Source organism: Thunnus albacares, chromosome 2 (assembly GCF_914725855.1).
Source record: "Thunnus albacares chromosome 2, fThuAlb1.1, whole genome shotgun sequence".
Classification (NCBI taxonomy): domain Eukaryota; kingdom Metazoa; phylum Chordata; class Actinopteri; order Scombriformes; family Scombridae; genus Thunnus; species Thunnus albacares.
In genome coordinates, this window is record NC_058107.1 from 16,155,253 (window position 1) to 16,173,404 (window position 18,152).

At 38.1% G+C, this 18,152-nt stretch overlaps 2 protein-coding genes across 2 annotated transcripts; both read left to right on the forward strand.

Moving 5' to 3' along the window:
• Positions 1-3,678: 3,678 nt before the first annotated feature.
• nkx2.7 (NK2 transcription factor related 7) lies at positions 3,679-5,291 on the forward strand. The gene is made up of 2 exons (XM_044338042.1): positions 3,679-3,939; positions 4,748-5,291. The coding sequence occupies exons 1-2, from the start codon at positions 3,699-3,701 to the stop codon at positions 5,281-5,283; spliced, it is 777 nt and encodes a 258-aa protein (XP_044193977.1). The 5' UTR covers positions 3,679-3,698; the 3' UTR covers positions 5,284-5,291.
• A 6,467-nt stretch (positions 5,292-11,758) lies between these two features.
• nkx3-1 (NK3 homeobox 1) lies at positions 11,759-12,617 on the forward strand. The gene is made up of 2 exons (XM_044338123.1): positions 11,759-11,951; positions 12,217-12,617. The coding sequence occupies exons 1-2, from the start codon at positions 11,759-11,761 to the stop codon at positions 12,615-12,617; spliced, it is 594 nt and encodes a 197-aa protein (XP_044194058.1).
• Positions 12,618-18,152: the final 5,535 nt, after the last annotated feature.

An 18,152-nucleotide genomic window follows, 5' to 3' on the forward strand; every position in this document is an offset into this window, starting at 1 on the left:
AACATGAATTTCAAGAATGATAGACCATACATGGGAAAAAAGAATATCCATTAAATATCTATATTGTTATCTTAATGGGTATTTAATTGTGTAAATTTTAAAAAACAGTTGAACTGTGACAATTAATGCCCATATTTACTAACCTGGACCTATCAGCTTTGGGCCACTGGCACATTTGAGCACTGATAAAAAAACAATTTTATATAAATCACAAATTTACACTGCAGGTGGTCATAGGTGTTTGAAAGACATAAATAATTTCCCCCAAGCATCACTTTTGTCACATTTTTTTAACCTCTATATTGCTGAAAATTACTTTATTGAATTGGTAACTATAATAGCTTACAAAACACAGGCTTAAGTAATGCATAACTAATGAAGTCACTACGAGTTTCATTAATAAGTTCACTGTATGGTGATGATTCTGTGACCATATTAATGAATTAAAATACTGCAGTCATGATTAAAGCATAATAAGTTAACACCAGCACTATTATCACCTTTGAAGTCCCGTCATTGACAGGGACTCCTGGTATTAATCAGATACCACAAACTAAGTGGGGGCCTAGAGCTCATTTTTGGCCCAGACCCCTCTATGTAGGTTTGTCTGGCCCTGGTTGCAGTGATTATTGCAGGATGTCCTAGATTGAGACTGTGAATGTCACCTTTTAAATTGCACCCCAGGAAATATAATACAACAAACAATGCACACAGACTCATTCACTGAGGGCCAGAGACATGACCGGCAGATAAAGTGAATTTTATTTGAGGAAACAAAAATAGAAACAGGAGGGAGCTGCTGAGACAGAAAAGCATTCAGGTTAATGTTACAGTTGAGATGCAAAAACAGAAGCTAACATTCTTATTCACTATTATTGCTATAACATACCGTACCAATCAGCTTAACTGGAGCTGAACCACATGTACAGTATGATGATGTTCCCTTATAGAGGTTCAGAGGAATGTGACGTAAATGCTGTAGGTCCACTTACCCACCATATCGGTTGCTTAACTGCAGTGGAAAGAATTTAGAAATAACTGGAACAAAATACAACATCATTTAAGGTCTATTAGCACTTGATTATCATGAATGTAAATCATATTACAGAATATATTTTCCTTACAATAATAACTCTTGTCTCCTTACAATCTACTGCAGCATCGATCATCTGTAAATTACATTAGCTTACATGAAAATTGCTGTGAGAAGTTGGCCTTACAATACATCTATGATTATTTTTCTGTAATGTATAGCCTCAGGTGAGTGAATGATCCACGTATCTCACCTGACTATAATATCACCGACAAACTCAACATATGTCATGTTGCATTTCTGCAGCAGGTTTACAGTTTTCCCAATAGTTTAAATATGTTTTGGCTTCATGAGGCCATGTTACATATTCAGGTATGAATATCTGAGGTTATCTGAGGCGTCTTTTATGCTCTGACACATGATTGAAATGTTTTGCCAATTCAGTTTGAACAGGTGAGAATTGTGTGAGACCAATTGGTTATTACGGTGTGGCATTTTGAAGGCCAATGTTTTTGCAATTTGTGCAGAGACCAAAATGTGATTTAGAATTTCTATTTGAGTGACAGCAATCGGATTGTGTTTAGAGTTTAGCAGTCTGGAGTCTTGTTGATACATGAGCCTCAAGTTTTCAGAATTGTGTGCATAGTGCTTTTTTGTGTGTGTATATAAAGGAGAAAAACTCAAAGTTAAATCTCAGAAACAGGGACCTCTAGTGGCATTTAGATGATTTCTACAGGACACAGCAACTGGGTTTAAAAATAAAACCACAGGAGCTGTTTAAACTGCAGCTTCTGAGGACATTGGAGTTGATAATTAAACTAAACTAGTTAAACTAATCTAATGACAGAACAACATGGTTCACTTACACAGGTGTTTTCACTTGTTGCCTGATGAGGCCTGATCTCAGGACTGCGTGGATGTGGATTCCTGACTCTCCGGTCATATTTCTGACACCTCTGTTTTGTTCATTCTGTCAGCTTGGTAAAATCTTCACAAATATATATATATTTCTGATTTCGATGACCTCAGTAATCTACCAGCATAGCCCCACATTTAACCTGACAACAGATCTAACTGGCAAAGATCATCTGCCTATTTTTTCAAGAACATCATATCGATTGTTCAGTTTTGGCACATGGAAACTCAACAGGATCCAGTGGTGCAATCAGTCAGTGGGTGATACATATAAGTAACCTGCAGAGCAATTCTGAGGCTGTGAGTTTAAACCCGGATTATTATTGTTATTATTATTCTTTATTAAACAAGAACCATGCACAGATGATTTATGACAGATTTAGTTATTAGTTAATTTCCATCTGCAGCTCCTGGGCAGGTACACACAGAACAATGACACTGATGAAGGCCACAAACTCAAACACATTGATCTAACAATAAAGTCGTTCTATATACTACATGTGTTGCTGCGGCTTTGACCTATTGTGAGTTTTTTTCTGAGTTTTGGTGGTTGAATACAAATCATTCACTGAACAATACACATACACACTAATGTATGTAACTGTGACTTAACACTCATTAATTGATCCATTTTAACTAATCACATAAACTCATAGTGACTTCATCTTTTCTTACTAGTGAGAAACAAGACTTGATGACTGCATTATAGTTCTGCATTATTATGGTGTTACCATTGGATTTTGACATCTGTTATTACTCCAGCTGTCACAAATAAAGGATCAATCAACAATTTCAATCATTGCCTTAAAAAAAACTCGACTAGACTTAAGTGCCCCCCATAGTTCTTGCTGTGTCCTGCAGTGGGACAGCCCGTGTCTGTCCTTGTTCCTGTCTGTGTGGACGCGCGTCTCGGTCTCAGTCATGCATCCCAGGCTGGCGCCGCGGCCTCTCCACTTCCACAACATCAGGTGTAATGTTACTGTTTGTTGTGGCCTGAGAACACTAATAATGTGGCTGGAAAACAATGTTGATGGTAAGGCTGTTCAACATCACCTAAGATCACTCAACCCCCCGAGGACCTGCTTACTGATTAAGTGGCTTTGCTTGGCTCAGCAGAAGCTGGTTTGGGTACATTACTCCTTTTTAAACAGGCTAATTAATCTCTTGTAGAAACCTTCTTTAAAGTCTGAGAGTTTCGCTTGTTTCCAACGATGCAAATACGTTTGTTTCAAGAAGTCATTTGCCACTGTGACATTTTCTAGATAAAACGATTTAAAATTAATGAAGAAAGTGTTTTGAGCAGCATAATTTTAAGACGAAGTAAAGGCCAACGCTATTTGTTTTTGCAGTACTTACCACTCAAGGGATCAATAGCTGAAGAAAAAACTATTTTACCTCTTGTATAGAAATTAGTTCAAACGTGTATTGCACCAGTAGTTTATGTGTCCAATACTGCATTAAAATGTCAATCACATTGCACCTCCTCATGCAAAGTGAAGGGTGGATGTGATGTGAGTTGTTCTGTGTAAAGTGAGAAGAAAAGGAGAGGTGTGTGCGCAGGCTGGGTGTTGGCCAGTGTTTTAGAGAGGGGTGACACATATCTCCTTCTTGCTCTTTAGCTGGACCCTTGAATGATTTTAATCTTCCCAGACCCTCACTCATCAGTGTGCTGAGGGAACCGTCCAGCAGCAGCTCCAGAGCAGTGCGTAAAAACGGATCAAAATAATTTACAGCCAATAAGAAAGTGGGGATGCATCCCAGCTCATCGAGCACGACGCCTTTTTCAGTCAAGGATATTTTAAAGCTGGAGCACCACCATGACTTTGGAAGTGAATTCTTGATGACTGAGCAAGTTGTTTCGATGCATCATCCACACATGCACGGTGCGTCCCGGACCAGAGACTTGTACGATTGCCAGGCAGAGCTCTCTGGGATGCAGGAGAAGCTCGATACTCACAACTCAGCAGCAGAAGAGGAGATAAATGATCACGGTGAGAAAATACATACATCAAAATCATATCAGTCCCAGTTTATACACGCTGTGTATGGTTATATGGGTTTAGGCCGCCTGACAGATTGGGGCCTTTATCCCTGACAGCAGGGAAGAAACACGGCTCACCACGACCTGAAACATTTTCATTTACCTTTAAATGTCTTTATTTAAAAACCCAAACAAATACCATTAACAAGAATTTCTTTATTAATAAACCACTATCAATAGAAAAGTGATTGGTCACTGTGATCAGTTATTACAGACAATATGGGTATTATAGGTAATCAGGCGCACAAAATTTAAAGGAAAAAGAGTGAACAGTGTGCCTTTCTATGACGTTTTCACTGAGTTTACATCAATTACAAGATTAAAGGTTAACTGGTGTAAAATAACTAATTTGGTTGAAATACGGTGTCTTTTTTTTTTAAAAAAAAAAAATAATCAAATTACTAAACTCTCATGTCTTACCGAAAAATATTTTTCCTTCAGTGTCTTTATGGTCTGACCATTTTTAAACATTTAACATTACAGATGTTACTTAGTAAATGCTTGCATTTTTACAAATTATATCATCCCACTGCATCAGCAGTTTTTTTAACACTAAATTATTTTAAAACATATGGCTACAATTTGTGTGTGTGTGTGTTTTTTTTGTTTTGGTTTGGGTTTTTTTTTATGATTTTTATTTGATTTGAATTGATTTAATTCTATTTTATTTTTTTGCAGCCGTTGAACAAATTTTGAAATTTTGTATCCTACACTTCATCTCAATAAACTTAACCTAATTTTTAAAACTTTTTTCACAGAGATGAGCGGTCTTGACAGTTCTCTTGACTGTGACAAAAACTCAAAACGCGGTCCCAGGCTGCGCAGGAAGCCCCGGGTCCTCTTCTCCCAATCCCAGGTATCAGAGCTGGAGAGGCGCTTCAGGCAGCAGCGCTATCTGTCCGCCCCGGAGAGAGAACAGCTGGCGCACATCCTCAAACTCACCTCCACGCAGGTCAAAATCTGGTTTCAGAACAGGAGGTACAAATGCAAGCGCCAAAGACAGGACAAGTCTCTGGAGCTGGCGGGTTATCCACCTGCACCGAGGAGGGTGGCGGTGCCGGTGCTGGTCCGGGACGGAAAGCTGTGCGGCGCAGGTTCCCACTCAGCACCTTACAATGTGACTCTTGGACATTATAACCCCGTGTTTGGATATGGAAACAGCAGTGTGTATGGATGCAGTTATCACAGTGCACAGATGTCTAATAACCAGCTGGTTGATGTAACAGGTAGCACTGAGGGGCCCCTCAGCCACGGACACTTCCAGGCTTCATTACAGGGTGTAAGAGGCTGGTGATAAAAGGAATAAAAGAGGGCTCCCTATAGAAGATAGAAGATAATCAAATATTTCAATGTGTAATTCGTATTGTATATTTTGTGTTGGAAATATTCTTGTGTTTTGTAAGTCAGAGGCACAATAAATTTTGGCTGATTGGTTACAGACGCTGTCTTGGAGGGTGGAATCATTTTTCTTTTTATCTTTTCGATTATATCTCGTTAAATAGTAACACATTAAGAAGTAAACATATAAAATGTCTACAAATCTGCAAAAAGGTCATGATATAAAGTCTGTTTTTACAAGTTAAATATGCAGCCTGGTGTCTTCAATCAGCGTACAAATAACTTTACGCTTTCAAATTGCGTGCGGTGCAGATGCCAAAGTCCAATTATGCGTGCAGGTGATACACCAATCCTTCCCAGAGAAGTGACGTCATATATTGCGACTTTCTCTCATTTTATGAGGTGATTTTGGCTTATTAAGAGGAGGCGGGTTGGGTGGATGGATAGATAATCAGGTATTTGTACCTAAACCTGACCAACGGCGTTAAATGACACGCGGACCTTTAGAAACGCGGCGTTAAATTTGCGTATCACCTGTGCGCAATTTGAAAGTTTAAAGTCATATTATTTGTACGCAGATTGGTGACACCAGGTTGATATATGTCAACTAATCTCCTACAAACTACTTTTATATGCAGCTGAAATTGCTTCCACAAGAGGAGATTAATTATTCTGGAAATGTTCTTTTCGTGACATAAAAAATATTGTTTTGTATGTATTTTTTAAGGGCTTGTCACATAAGTCAGTCTACGATCAAATGTTTGAAAGATCAAATATTTTGATGTTGGTCCCTACTTTTCCTCTTCCTGAGAAGACCGACATCAAAGCTTTAAAAAGTCAATTATCTTTTATAATAAAAAATGTTATTCTAGTTATCTCAAGTTATCTCGACTCATTACTTCCAGTTATAAATGTGTAATTTTCCTCTCAGGATCCAATTGTAAACAGCATACCTGATCATTAGAAACTCTGTGGTTAATTGGTTGTGGAGCTGTTTATCAAAGAGAGCCATCAAACAGCTAATGGATGAAGTGACATCTGAGCTGACAGGGCTGCTCTATCAAACTGGGCTCATCATTGTCCCGTTCACAAATCCGCTGATAAGGCTGGAGAGCTTGTCCTGTCCCGGAGCTTTGCTTGGTAAACAAACCCGCAGACAGAGTGGCTCTTTAACATTTTAAAACTTTCAATCAAACGGGGGAAACAGTTCCAGTCTGACCTGTCACTCACCGACGAGACACAGATAGGACAGAATTCACTGGCAGTCCACAAGTGTTTCTCATTTTTAATTTATCCCATGCTGTTGACTGGTTATTAAACGTAGTACAGTAAAATTGTATATATTACTATATTATTATATGACAGCTTATACAAATATAGTATTAATTCTACAATGCGATGTGGTGGGATTTATAACATTACATCAAAACTAATGGTTAAAAGAAAATTTCCCACAGAGTTGTAGCAATGCTGTATAAGTTTGTTTTTTTTTTCCATTATGGATACTTCAAAATTAGTCCACGTGCTCTGTCTTCAAATAATAGAAATTGAGAAAAAAGTAAGTGTGTGTCAGTGTGTCACCCTTAATGCACGTAGACACACAGGCTGGGGGCCCTGAAGAGGAGAAGCCCCTCTGGGAGAAGGAGAGAGGAGCTGGAGGAGCATCTCTGCTCAGATAAGGATGAAGCTGTAGACAGAGAGGAGACCAGAGACACTTCAAGAGATCAGATAAAACCTGTGTGTGTGTGTGTGTGTGCGTGTGTGTGTGTGTGTGTGTGTGTGTGTGTGTGTGTGTGTGTGTGTGTGTGTGTGTGTGTGTGTGTGTGTGTGTGTGTGTGTCAGAGAGAGAGAGAGAGAGAAAGAGAGAGAGAGAGTTCTGCAAAAGCCATTGAAATGTGATTGATAAGAAATAACGACTAAAATTTAATTATCTTACATAATTATACAATTCATTTAAATCTACCTGAATTTACATTTACATCAACCAACCAAACAAACGAACAAAAAAAGTTGCAAGTTAATTCAACTGGTTATCTCCCTAAATGTTGAATGATAATTAACTGATTGATTAATTATATATATTTTTACAAACTACAATCAATAGAGAAAAGTCCTGAAAATAGGTAATACAGTAAAAAGAAAACAAGTTTGAAAAATACTTCTATTAAACTTTCACTGGACTTTTACGAAAATGTGTCCACATCTGTACATTTTCTTACTGTAATGGAAAAATGCAACTAATGTGCAGTCGTTGTGTTTTATTGTACAGACCAGCTTTTGATAAAATTAGAGTATTTGGTAAAATGCTGTTGTATGTGTGTGTGTGTGTGTGTGTGTGTGTGTGTGTGTGTGAGAGAGAGAGAGAGAGAGAGAGAGAGAGAGAGAGAGAGAGAGACAGAGAGACGTGACGGAGAGACGTATGAATGAAAGCCAGAATCCCTAAATAAAGATGCTTGATTACAGAACACAATGTTGTGATTCACATTTCATGAGGGTCAGTTTAAATAAAGCATGACGTGATTCTGGCCATCAGTGAATGGCTTACTCAAAAAAAGCCCTCAAGTCATACTGTTGACAGCATAACGTCAGTTTCAGAGAGGCAGATGTCTCATCTTTGGCTTCAGTATGTAAAAACATCTTTTTAATACCAATCTGATAATCTGGTGTTTATGATTGGTGCTGAGATGATGAGATGATGATAAATCAGCTCAAGAAAAGGTTGATTTTGTAGTTATGAGCCAAACTATCCAAGAACTAGAACAACATCTCACTCTCTTTAATCTTTGGTATAATAGTTCATTGTGAGGTTTTTTCTGTTGGTTACTCTGTGGCTTTAAAGCTCCATCTAGTGGAAAACTCCAACATCACCAATGTAAACCTGCCCTTCACATTAACATGATCACACACAAATAGGCTTATTTTATTCTTATATAACAAAACAAAAGTATAAAGTCAATTAATTGCTTATTGCAGTAGTTAAATTAAATTAAGTTAATCATCTCCTGCTAACCAGTTGAATTTGTTCAAACCTTCTACATTATCTTGTATTAATGGAGGTTTGTGTGCTAACCTCAAATTGAACTCTTCAGTCTGCTAACATATGCGTGAATGAGTGAAGGCTTTGTGCAATAACCCAGGTGCAGGATACAGTATAACCCAAAGCTGATGCTGAGCAGATAACAGTCGAACACATGTACAGTTACAACATGGTCTCGCTGCTCATCTCAGACAAAGAAAATAACAGGACAACAACAGAAGATTGATGGCAGAACAAGTCGCAGTGTCTCAAAGAAAACATCGTCACCACATATTACCTACTGCGGAAGACAAATGTCTTCCCAGGCTAAAAGGTCAGAGGTTTGACTATGTCATGTCTGATGTACAACTATGTGGCTAAACATCTTTGCAATGGATGCATTACATAGAGTGGAAATGTCATTGTTCAAAACTATGAGCAATCATGTAGATTGTCTCAGAATAAAGGTAGAGGATGACACCATCCTTTGGTGTAGAGCCTCAATAAAAAGACATTTTTAAAGTATGATAGTACCACCCTCCACACTCCCACTCTCACTGCTGGTTTTGTCATGCTCTTGTCACTGGACAGTGTGTGTGTGTGTGTGTGTGTTTTCTAATTCAGTCAGTATTTTTGATGCAGAACCAGCAGTGTTTAATGACAGCCCATGAGTGTGAGATGTATTTTTGAAGAGATATTGAAGTGATCAAAGAAATGTCTTTTTTTTTGGCATAATCAAAAAGTTTCTAAAATGTGTTTTTCTTTCAGTGTAATCATTACTTTCACAATGTATTCCATCCAGTACTGTGTGATCCAAGAGTAAGCATGAGGGTTTGCGTCTCCAACAGTGTAAAACTGTGTCTAGACTGAGGGATAAAGGCTTTCTGTGCTTACAGTTCAACATACTTTGGCAGACAGACGGACACAGACAAAGAATTCAAGGTGAAACATATCATACAGGTCATCTTAATACTATGTTGACAAGACAACAGCTAATGCTTGAGAAGAGCCTCAGTATGTTAAAAACTGATTGCTTTTATAACGCTTCACATGCATTAAATTATTTCAATTTCAGTTTATTTTTTTTGAAAAGGGACAATGGACATTAATCAACATTCCACAAACGTAAATGTACTCGGGTTGGCCAAAAGGCTAGTTTTCATCAGAAGTCTCTTTGCCTGATGTCGTCAGGCATCCTAGAATAATAAAAAATAATACAGTATATACAATAGTTAAAAACATACTACATTATGCTAAAAAGAATATACAATACAGCTAATATAGTAATTATACAACACATATACAGTACAGATGATACAGGTACAAGAGGAATACAGTTATTTTAAAGGTGGATAAAAACAACTTCAGTATTGACATTGTTGGTTCTCAATAAACCATTTCTTAACATTATACTTAAATGAATAGTAGGATGGAGACTCTCTAACTGATTGTGGTACTGAATTCCACTGATGTGATGCACTGAAGGAAAAGACAGCCTGGCTAAATGCAGTTTTTTTGAGTGGCATTGTGCAGTAACCCCTATCTGCACCTCTAGTAGCTCTGTTTGTGGTAGATTTGAAGTTGATGAAACCAGACAGAGGAGCTAAGGAGGAACTAAACCATGTATAATCTTATAAATTAGGAGGACATTTTTATATTTGATCAGGTTTTCCCAGCAGAGAAGATCATACTTCTTCAGAATATGGCAATGTTGAAATGGTGAATGGCTTCGTGTCTAAAGTCTTCAGTGCATGTTTGTATAATAATTACAGTGGTTTTAAGGCTGTAGGGTGTGTTTTTGACCATATTATCAGACAATAGGTGATGTGGGAGGGAACCATTCACTGGAAGTACATCTTAGCTGCCCCAGTTGATAGGAAGTTTAGGAAATAAGTGTTTAAACTTATATTGCACCTTTCACACAAAGTAGACAGCACTTTAACTGGACAGATACTTTAATTGAATTAGAGCCATGATAAAGCATCCACTGATCAATATGTTTTTAAGGTGTTGGTGACTGCTTGGTGTGTGGTTGATGCAGAGAAGCTGGAGGAGTCAGCAGGGGCAGGGGGCATGGAGACGATCGTGTTTATCATCCCCACATTCACGCATTTCCAAATGAAGCATGAACTCCCAGAGGGACATATACACTGCTAGTAAATGTCTCATTCTCTGGAGAAAGGTCAGGCTGAACCACAGGGAACAACAAATAAACAGCCTCTGAACAATGACTGTGTCCGCTCAGGAGCCGGCCTAAATGTGTCCAAATCATTAGTACTGCAGTAGGTATGACCACCCACTCTGACCCTCCCCCTCTCCCAGCAGACACAGCAGTCTCCCCTTGCAGGCGCAGACAACCGGGTAACTGCACTGAGCTGAGGGGGGCATGGAGCTCAAGAGTCCATCTAACTGCTGTTGATATACAATATGAGTGAGATTATCCACTTTATAATGCATTAACATTTCTATCTGGTGTGATGTGTTTGTTTTTAGTGTTTCTTGGGGGACTTGTTGTTTTGCCAGATATGCAAATAAAATTAGAATGCTGTTCAAAGTACAATAAACATACTTTCAATGTGAACATATTGCTTTTTACATTAGTTTACTACCCCGTGTTTTGTATATATCTTATTCAGCCTAGATATGCACTATACATCATACACAACATACACAATATATGGGATTTTAAACTACAATATACAGAAATTGTGGTGTAAATGCACTCAGCTTTAAGTTTATTTGTAGTTTGTGGTGCTGTTGAATTGCATCACATTATATTGGGAAGAGGAATCAGAAAAGTTGTCTGAGCAACTCAGCCCGCTGGAGTCAACGTTTCTGATATTTTGTCTGTCAGTATAAAACAATACAGCAACACAAACTGCAGCCTCTTAAATAACCATAAAGATGAATCAACAGCTCTCTGAAACAGTATCACAATAACTGAACATTGTAAGTTTAATAAAAGCAGGATATGTTGCAGGGAAGTAGTTTTACACTGTATAGTAGTATAGTTTTAGTTAGTTTCTAATAAACTGGTAACTGAGTGTGTAAAATCTGTATAAAAAGGGCCCATAAGCATATTGCACAGGCATACACAATTAAAAAACATATAAATTGTGTATTTTACAAAAATATGTTATATGCATAGAAGGATTTCGAGGAAAAAATATTAAAAAGTATATTATTTACACATATTTTTCAAAAGATTTGATGTTAGGAATTTCCATGAAGACCTAAGAAGGTGAACAAATGAAAGTAACGCAGCTAGTGGTCCCGCCTCCTCCACTTGTCAGTGAACCCGCCCTGCACTTGTATAAATTCAGACTGTGTGTGTGTGTGAGGAGACACATTGCTGCACCACGTCGGCCACTGCAGCCCTCTGGCACTGAGAGGCGTCCGATTTGTGGATTACTGGATGGAAATGTCTGATACAGTCAAACCTCTGACTTCCTTCCTCATAGAGGACATCCTCTCTGTTAAGGACAGCGCGAGATTTAATGGGAAGTGCTGCTCACAGAAGATGGAAAGATTTTCAGAGTGGGAAGAGGAATCAGAAAAGTTGTCTGAGCAACTCAGCCCGCTGGAGTCAACATTTGGAGCGCAGACAGGTGAGCTTCTGCAGTCTATACATACTGTATGTCTCTCAATGGAAGGCGTGGCTTTCAGTTGATAGAAAACTCAGCTAAACTCTGTGTATTTGACTTTGATTTTCAGAAAAAAAAAAGTTTTTTGAAGATGTGATAAAGGCTTGCATCATGAGAAGTTGTAATAGTGTGATTTAAGATGTAGATTTAAAGAGGAAAATTTATAAACTGTGACTGTTAAAAACTTATTTTCCCTCTCAATGACCCAATCACATCTTCTTATTCACAGAGTCGTCAGGCACATCCTGTCCCAGCACCTCAGAGTCCAGCGGTTTTACGTCCTCAGGGAAACAGAAGCGTTCCCGGGCAGCATTTACACACCTGCAAGTGCTTGAACTGGAGAAGAAATTTAACCACCAGAAGTACCTGTCAGCCCCAGAGAGGGCTCACCTGGCAAGCACTTTAAGACTGACCGAGACCCAGGTGAAGATCTGGTTTCAGAACCGGAGGTATAAAACAAAAAGAAAGCAGCAAACACCAGAGTTCTGTAAGGATGTGTACAAAGCAGAGGGACTGAGTCTGAGGGATGATTTGGTCCGATCATCACTGATCACCTCCTTCTATAAAGCCTATCAATACCGACCCTACCTGTGGGACTATGGTGGCCCCTGGGGGCCAACGTTATGGTGAAACAAAAATTATATATGGAGCTATGATTTGTTATCATAAAACCTATTTTTAGTGTCCCTGATATTTAGGCGTGTGTTCACTATCATACTTGATTCTATGTTTTTTTTACATTGATTTCCAGTTCCAGTGTACCATTTGATTGTTTTTGTCATAACATCATCTTGTATTTTTTCATGTTTTAAGAAAAATGATCTCATACAAAGTGATTCAAATCTTGTGGTAATGGATATGACATGGGTTTGCACAATGAACCATTTGAAATGAACTCAGTTGTGGCATTGCTGATTAATTCATACATACATACATTTTGCTTTTCTTTGAAGTTCTGTGTTACAAAATTTGCAGAAAATACATCATGTACAGTTTTTAGGAATACCTCAGCTATAGTACAAGTTGAGCTTGACCCATTTACTCAAAGTTTAAGCACAATTTTAGCAAACCTTGACAATTTTAACATGTATTTTAACATGGTTCTGTTTGTTATGGAAGCTTTATTACAGGAAAATGCAAAGAAAGTGTGAAAACTCTGATTGTTAAGTTAGTTAAAATATTATTTGAATGTATAAACTGTGTACAATTAGTTGCAGTATATTGGGAAACAGACAGTTTGGTAAAAAGAAAGAACCCAACTATCATACCGGAAAGATTTAAACTAACTGTGTGGATAACTCTCTGACTCTGATAATGCAGTAAAACTACATGAGAGGATAAGCGTGACTGAGATCAGCATGATATTGTAAATGAGGGTCGAAGAATGAGACTTGATTCCTTTAAAGAGCCTCAACCCTGATTACACAGAGATAAACGGCTCTTCAGATTCCTTTAGGTGACATCACGCAAAGGGACTGTATACAACTAAACTGCAATTTATCATCTGAGACATTTTGAGGGATTCTAGTTTAAAATGTAAAGTGTACAATAAAAAAGCAGTGTGCTGTATTGTAGGAACACATGAGAACAACTATTTCATTTGTCTTGACGGTAAAAGCTCTAAAAAGTAGTTTAAAGTGCATCTTATTTTAAATCAAAGGCAGACCATGCGTGTTGTGTTAGTATAATCAGAAGATGTCTGTTTCTCTTGTGCCACCATGGCATAAGCCGGGAACGCATCGTGTGGATCTTTTCCTGTGTGTGACAGTGACAAATGTGTCAACAAAACCTGTTTGTTGACAGATTTTGACTCCGGGACATACAAAATGTAGAAAAGTAAGAGGTTTGTTTAGAATAAGAAGCGGATATGCCATCTAACCTTGTAGTTATTGTTTTGGCTTTCAGTAAAGAAAACACTCAACTTATAAATAATACAAAAAAATAAATGTATGTAAACAAGATATATTTTACTTTGGGACATATTTCTTTAGACCTTGAGATAACTACTTTAAATAGCTTCCATTGTAAAACACAATGTGTGGAAAACATGAGAGAGAATCCCACATAGAGAAACATTTAGTTAATTTTTCATTATTTAAATTACATGATTGTATACTTCAATCTCTGGAACTTTGAATATAATGTAAGTTACATGCTAAAACCTCATCCCAAACATTGTATTGTTTGTAAATCCCATTGCTTTAGCCATGCAAATAATAACTTCAGTTATAGTTATCACTAATGTTATTAGAATTCAAACAGTGAAATAGGGGTGAAATTAAACTAGACTTATATGTATAAGATATGTATAAAATTACGTTTTTTTCCCCTCAATTCTGAATATAAGATTCACTAGTTTCAGAGATTAGAAACACTAGATCTAGAAAAAAAAATGTCGATGTCAACACAGAAAAATCTATTGCAATAAAAGTGTTTCTGCAGACAGTTTTAAATGCACTGCAACTTACAACTTTCCAGTGTAATCAAGTTTAGTCAAGCTTAGTTTTACATGAAACAAAAACAGTATGCTTTCTACTTTTGTCTATGGAACGTGTACATATAATGTAAATCTGGGTCTATAGCAGGAGCATTTGGCCTTTAGCTTTAATAACATATGTTAACCTCATGCAGGTGTGCGCCAGCTTTGTGCTTTGCCACAAGTATCACACACGTGGACATGGAATGCAGTTTATTATCTCTGAGTGTATTGATATGATCCATGTCTTGAATGCAGATGTCATCTTTCATTATCACATGGCCTCTTGTCAGCAGGTGAGTTCACTGTCTCCTTTATTATAAAGCTGAATCTTCAAGTTCAATTAGCTCTGATTGCCTTCTGAGCGTGATTGTGTGAATCTCCTGAGTAATATTCTTCAATATTTCAAGTAAAATACATTTTTCTAAATATTAAGCCTACTGTTCGCTGTATGTGAAAACCTAAATACTGATTGAAGAGTGTGTGATATAGTTTAGTAGCCACACAAGTGACAACCACCTCTTAACAATCTACATACATGGTCTGGTTTTTGAGGTTGAATGAAACATGCTGTTTGCAAACAATAAAAAGAAATGAAATCATGAATGAGGTCTGGCAGGATACGTAACAGTAAGCCACACTGTGCTTTGTCAGCTGACAGCTGATCCGCCACAGCCATCACATCTCACTGCTCTGACTTCAATTTAAAGGCCTTCAGATTTATCTGGGCGCTGCCGCTACAGGTAAGATCTTCTCTACCCAGAATGTACCTGCTACCCAGAAAATCTGCTCTGTTTGTATTCTGAATGGAGGGGTTTTCTGAGATAACTACCACTGATATGCTGTATCTCCACTGCAGGATGCATCCCCAAGTGTTAAACCCTACCACAAAGTCAAAGTATTGCCACCTCCAGAATCCAAATATAAACAATTAGGACACTTTTTCTCTTTGCAAGACTGACACACAAAGTATTAGACCTAAGTTTATTTAGCAGGGAGGAAAGATGAAGATAAAATGTGCATGTTTCCAGACTTACATGAGTAGCTGTATGTCAGTTCTTTTACCACCGTGTAAGACTGTGGACACATACATTCATGGGAAAACGATTATAAGACCTTCAACCAGAGGAGACTCCATTCATGACTACTTAATGAGGATGAAAACATGTAAACTTGTGGTTATGACACATGCATTACAGCTTCAGTGGCTGACCCAACTTCCAATGTTTTTGGCCTAAGAACTTTCAGATTTGAGAAACAAAACCCAAACTGACTTTTTCACTAATTCAGCATGTATTTGGATCCTCTTTAAAATCCAAAAGAGCAGGGTGGGATATGGATCTTTTTTAACAACAAAAAACGTACAATAATTCACTCCTAATAGATGAGAAGTCAAAACATTTAGACTTTTCTAGAATAAATTAGAAATTATACCTCAAAACCTTTAGTACGGCAAAAGAGCAAAAATCTTTTTCTCAACTTTCAACTATTTAAATGAAAGCTAAACACTGTGGCCCTTCGAAGGGTTTGTATAGCTATATGCAGGTTGGCATGTCAGGCTGAAGCAGTGCTGTGTCTCTCTTTACAGCGCTGATAAGATGGCATGCAGGATTTAGGGCTTTACATAGTTAAGAAGGTCAAGTTTGTAGTAACATAAGTGTGAGCAGAGGACTGATGGCATCGATAGGGAGGCAGACTTGAGAGCTCTCACGCCAGTAACCTGTCTGACTTTGTGAAGTCACTGCCCTCATTAGTGACCGTGTCTTGTACATGGGAAACAAGTGTCCCAAGATTATCATAATCTTTTTCTTTTAATTACTAATTACTTACTTTAATGTTTCTAAGGGTTTTTTTTGTAACTGTCATATTTAACCACCTCTTTCAAACAGCATGTTAGTTACAAAAGATGTTCTTATGAGCAATTTTAAACTAATGTATGCAGCAACAAGTGGGAAGTTTAAATATTAAATATACTTTGTAAAATACACAAAAAGTTGAGCATACAAATTTTGAGCATATCTTCAAATGTACAAGCTAAAAATATGAAATGAAATGTAAATCTTAATGATTTCCTTAAACTAAAGTGAGTTCTTATCAACAATGCCATGCCAGCGGTTGCACCATTCATTCAAAGCGCTTGGAGTAAACAGGTAATTAGACATGAAGAGGGGCAGATAGCATCTGTTTTGACGGCATTGAAAATCTGACAGTATCTCTCTGTGTCTCTCAGCTGCCGGGCCGCATATGGACATGTTCATCAGATAAAGGAGCTTGTTGAAGAGTGAAGCTGAAGGTTAGAAGAGCTATTATTATTACACTTGCCATTGTAATACCTGCACTTCCTCAGGGCTCAAAGAGACACGGTACATTGATTCACAAACAGAGGACTAAAAACAACATCCTCTTGTCTGTGTCTGCTCTTCAGTCTCAGGGAATGTCTCTAAATCTCTCCCTGAACCACCTGGATTAACTGGATTTGGCAAGTTAATGATGAAAAGCAGTGAGGATGAGTTTACAACATCATTACTTTATCTCCTCTTGTGTAGGGTATTTGAATCATGGAGTTTGCCCTTAAGTACATGGCTACATGAAGATTTTCTGGGATATGAAAATAAAGTAAATTCAAAGAAATGCTCAGTGTTAAGTCTCTGTTCTCAAGAGTTTATCTTAATTTTCTGTACTTTCAGGAATCTGATTGAACAGTGTTGTCGTGGAGCCGTCGTGGTGCTCTTCAAGGTGGCCAATGAGGCTTTGAAAAACAAGCAGATCCTCTAAACCGATGAGGAGAAAAACCAAACCCGACCACAAAGACGGCCTTTGTCGGTGCTCCAATATGCCGTGACTGTCTGACAAATTTGTTGGAGTTGATAAGGAGTTTAAAACAGCCCTGATCTTTTCACATTGGAACACTCATAAACTTCCTCGGATAGTGTAACTAGATCCCTCATGTTACGGTACCAGTAGAGCAGATCCACAGAGCAACCCCTCAGCAGATACACTGCTGCATCCAACTCATCCGATGGTTAGCATTGATTGTGTGGCTGCGAACAGTGTGTGTGTGGGTGTGGTTGTGTGGACCAGGTATTCCTTATGTTGTGGGGACTCGCCTCCCTTATGGTAACAAGAAGCATGTCCCCTTAATGTAAGTCGTTAATTTTAGGGTGAAGACTTGGTTTAAAGTTAAGGTTAGTTTAGGGTTATGTTAAGGTTAGGGTTAGGGTTAGAGACGTGGTGGTTATGGTTAAGGTTAGGATAAGTCTTCAGGAAATGAAGGGTTAGGGGTTAGGTTTGGGTTAGGGTTTGTCAATTATGGGTGCAACGGATCATAGTTGATCCGTGATCCATACGGATCACCCTCCAAGGTTTGGCACGCATGTGAACTGCAGATTAATTGCAAAATTTAATATCTCATTTAAAATAAACAAGTCATGGACAGACAGCGCGTTGCTAACATGGATTTTGAAGAGCAACGACCAAACCAGCAACTAACTGTCCGTAGTGACATCTGCAGGTATGTTTACATGCTGTTCAATGTGCTGCAGCTGAGCAGCTAATTAGCTACGTAGCTGCTAACTGACGTTAGCGATGCACTTTTCACAGGTGAATGTTTATTTGGTGACTCGTTCAACAAACTAAGCTGCAGGACAAGACGCGTGTTCATGTTTGTAAGTCATGAAGTTTTTATGATG

Excerpts from the sequence above, each read along its gene's own strand:
- nkx2.7 (XM_044338042.1), top strand. The coding sequence starts at position 3,699 with ATGCATCCCAGCTCATCGAGCACGACGCCTTTTTCAGTCAAGGATATT. Across the intron at positions 3,940-4,747 it reads AGAGGAGATAAATGATCACG|AGATGAGCGGTCTTGACAGT; the intron begins GTGAGAAAATAC and ends CTTTTTTCACAG.
- nkx3-1 (XM_044338123.1), top strand. The coding sequence starts at position 11,759 with ATGGAAATGTCTGATACAGTCAAACCTCTGACTTCCTTCCTCATAGAG. Across the intron at positions 11,952-12,216 it reads AACATTTGGAGCGCAGACAG|AGTCGTCAGGCACATCCTGT; the intron begins GTGAGCTTCTGC and ends TCTTATTCACAG.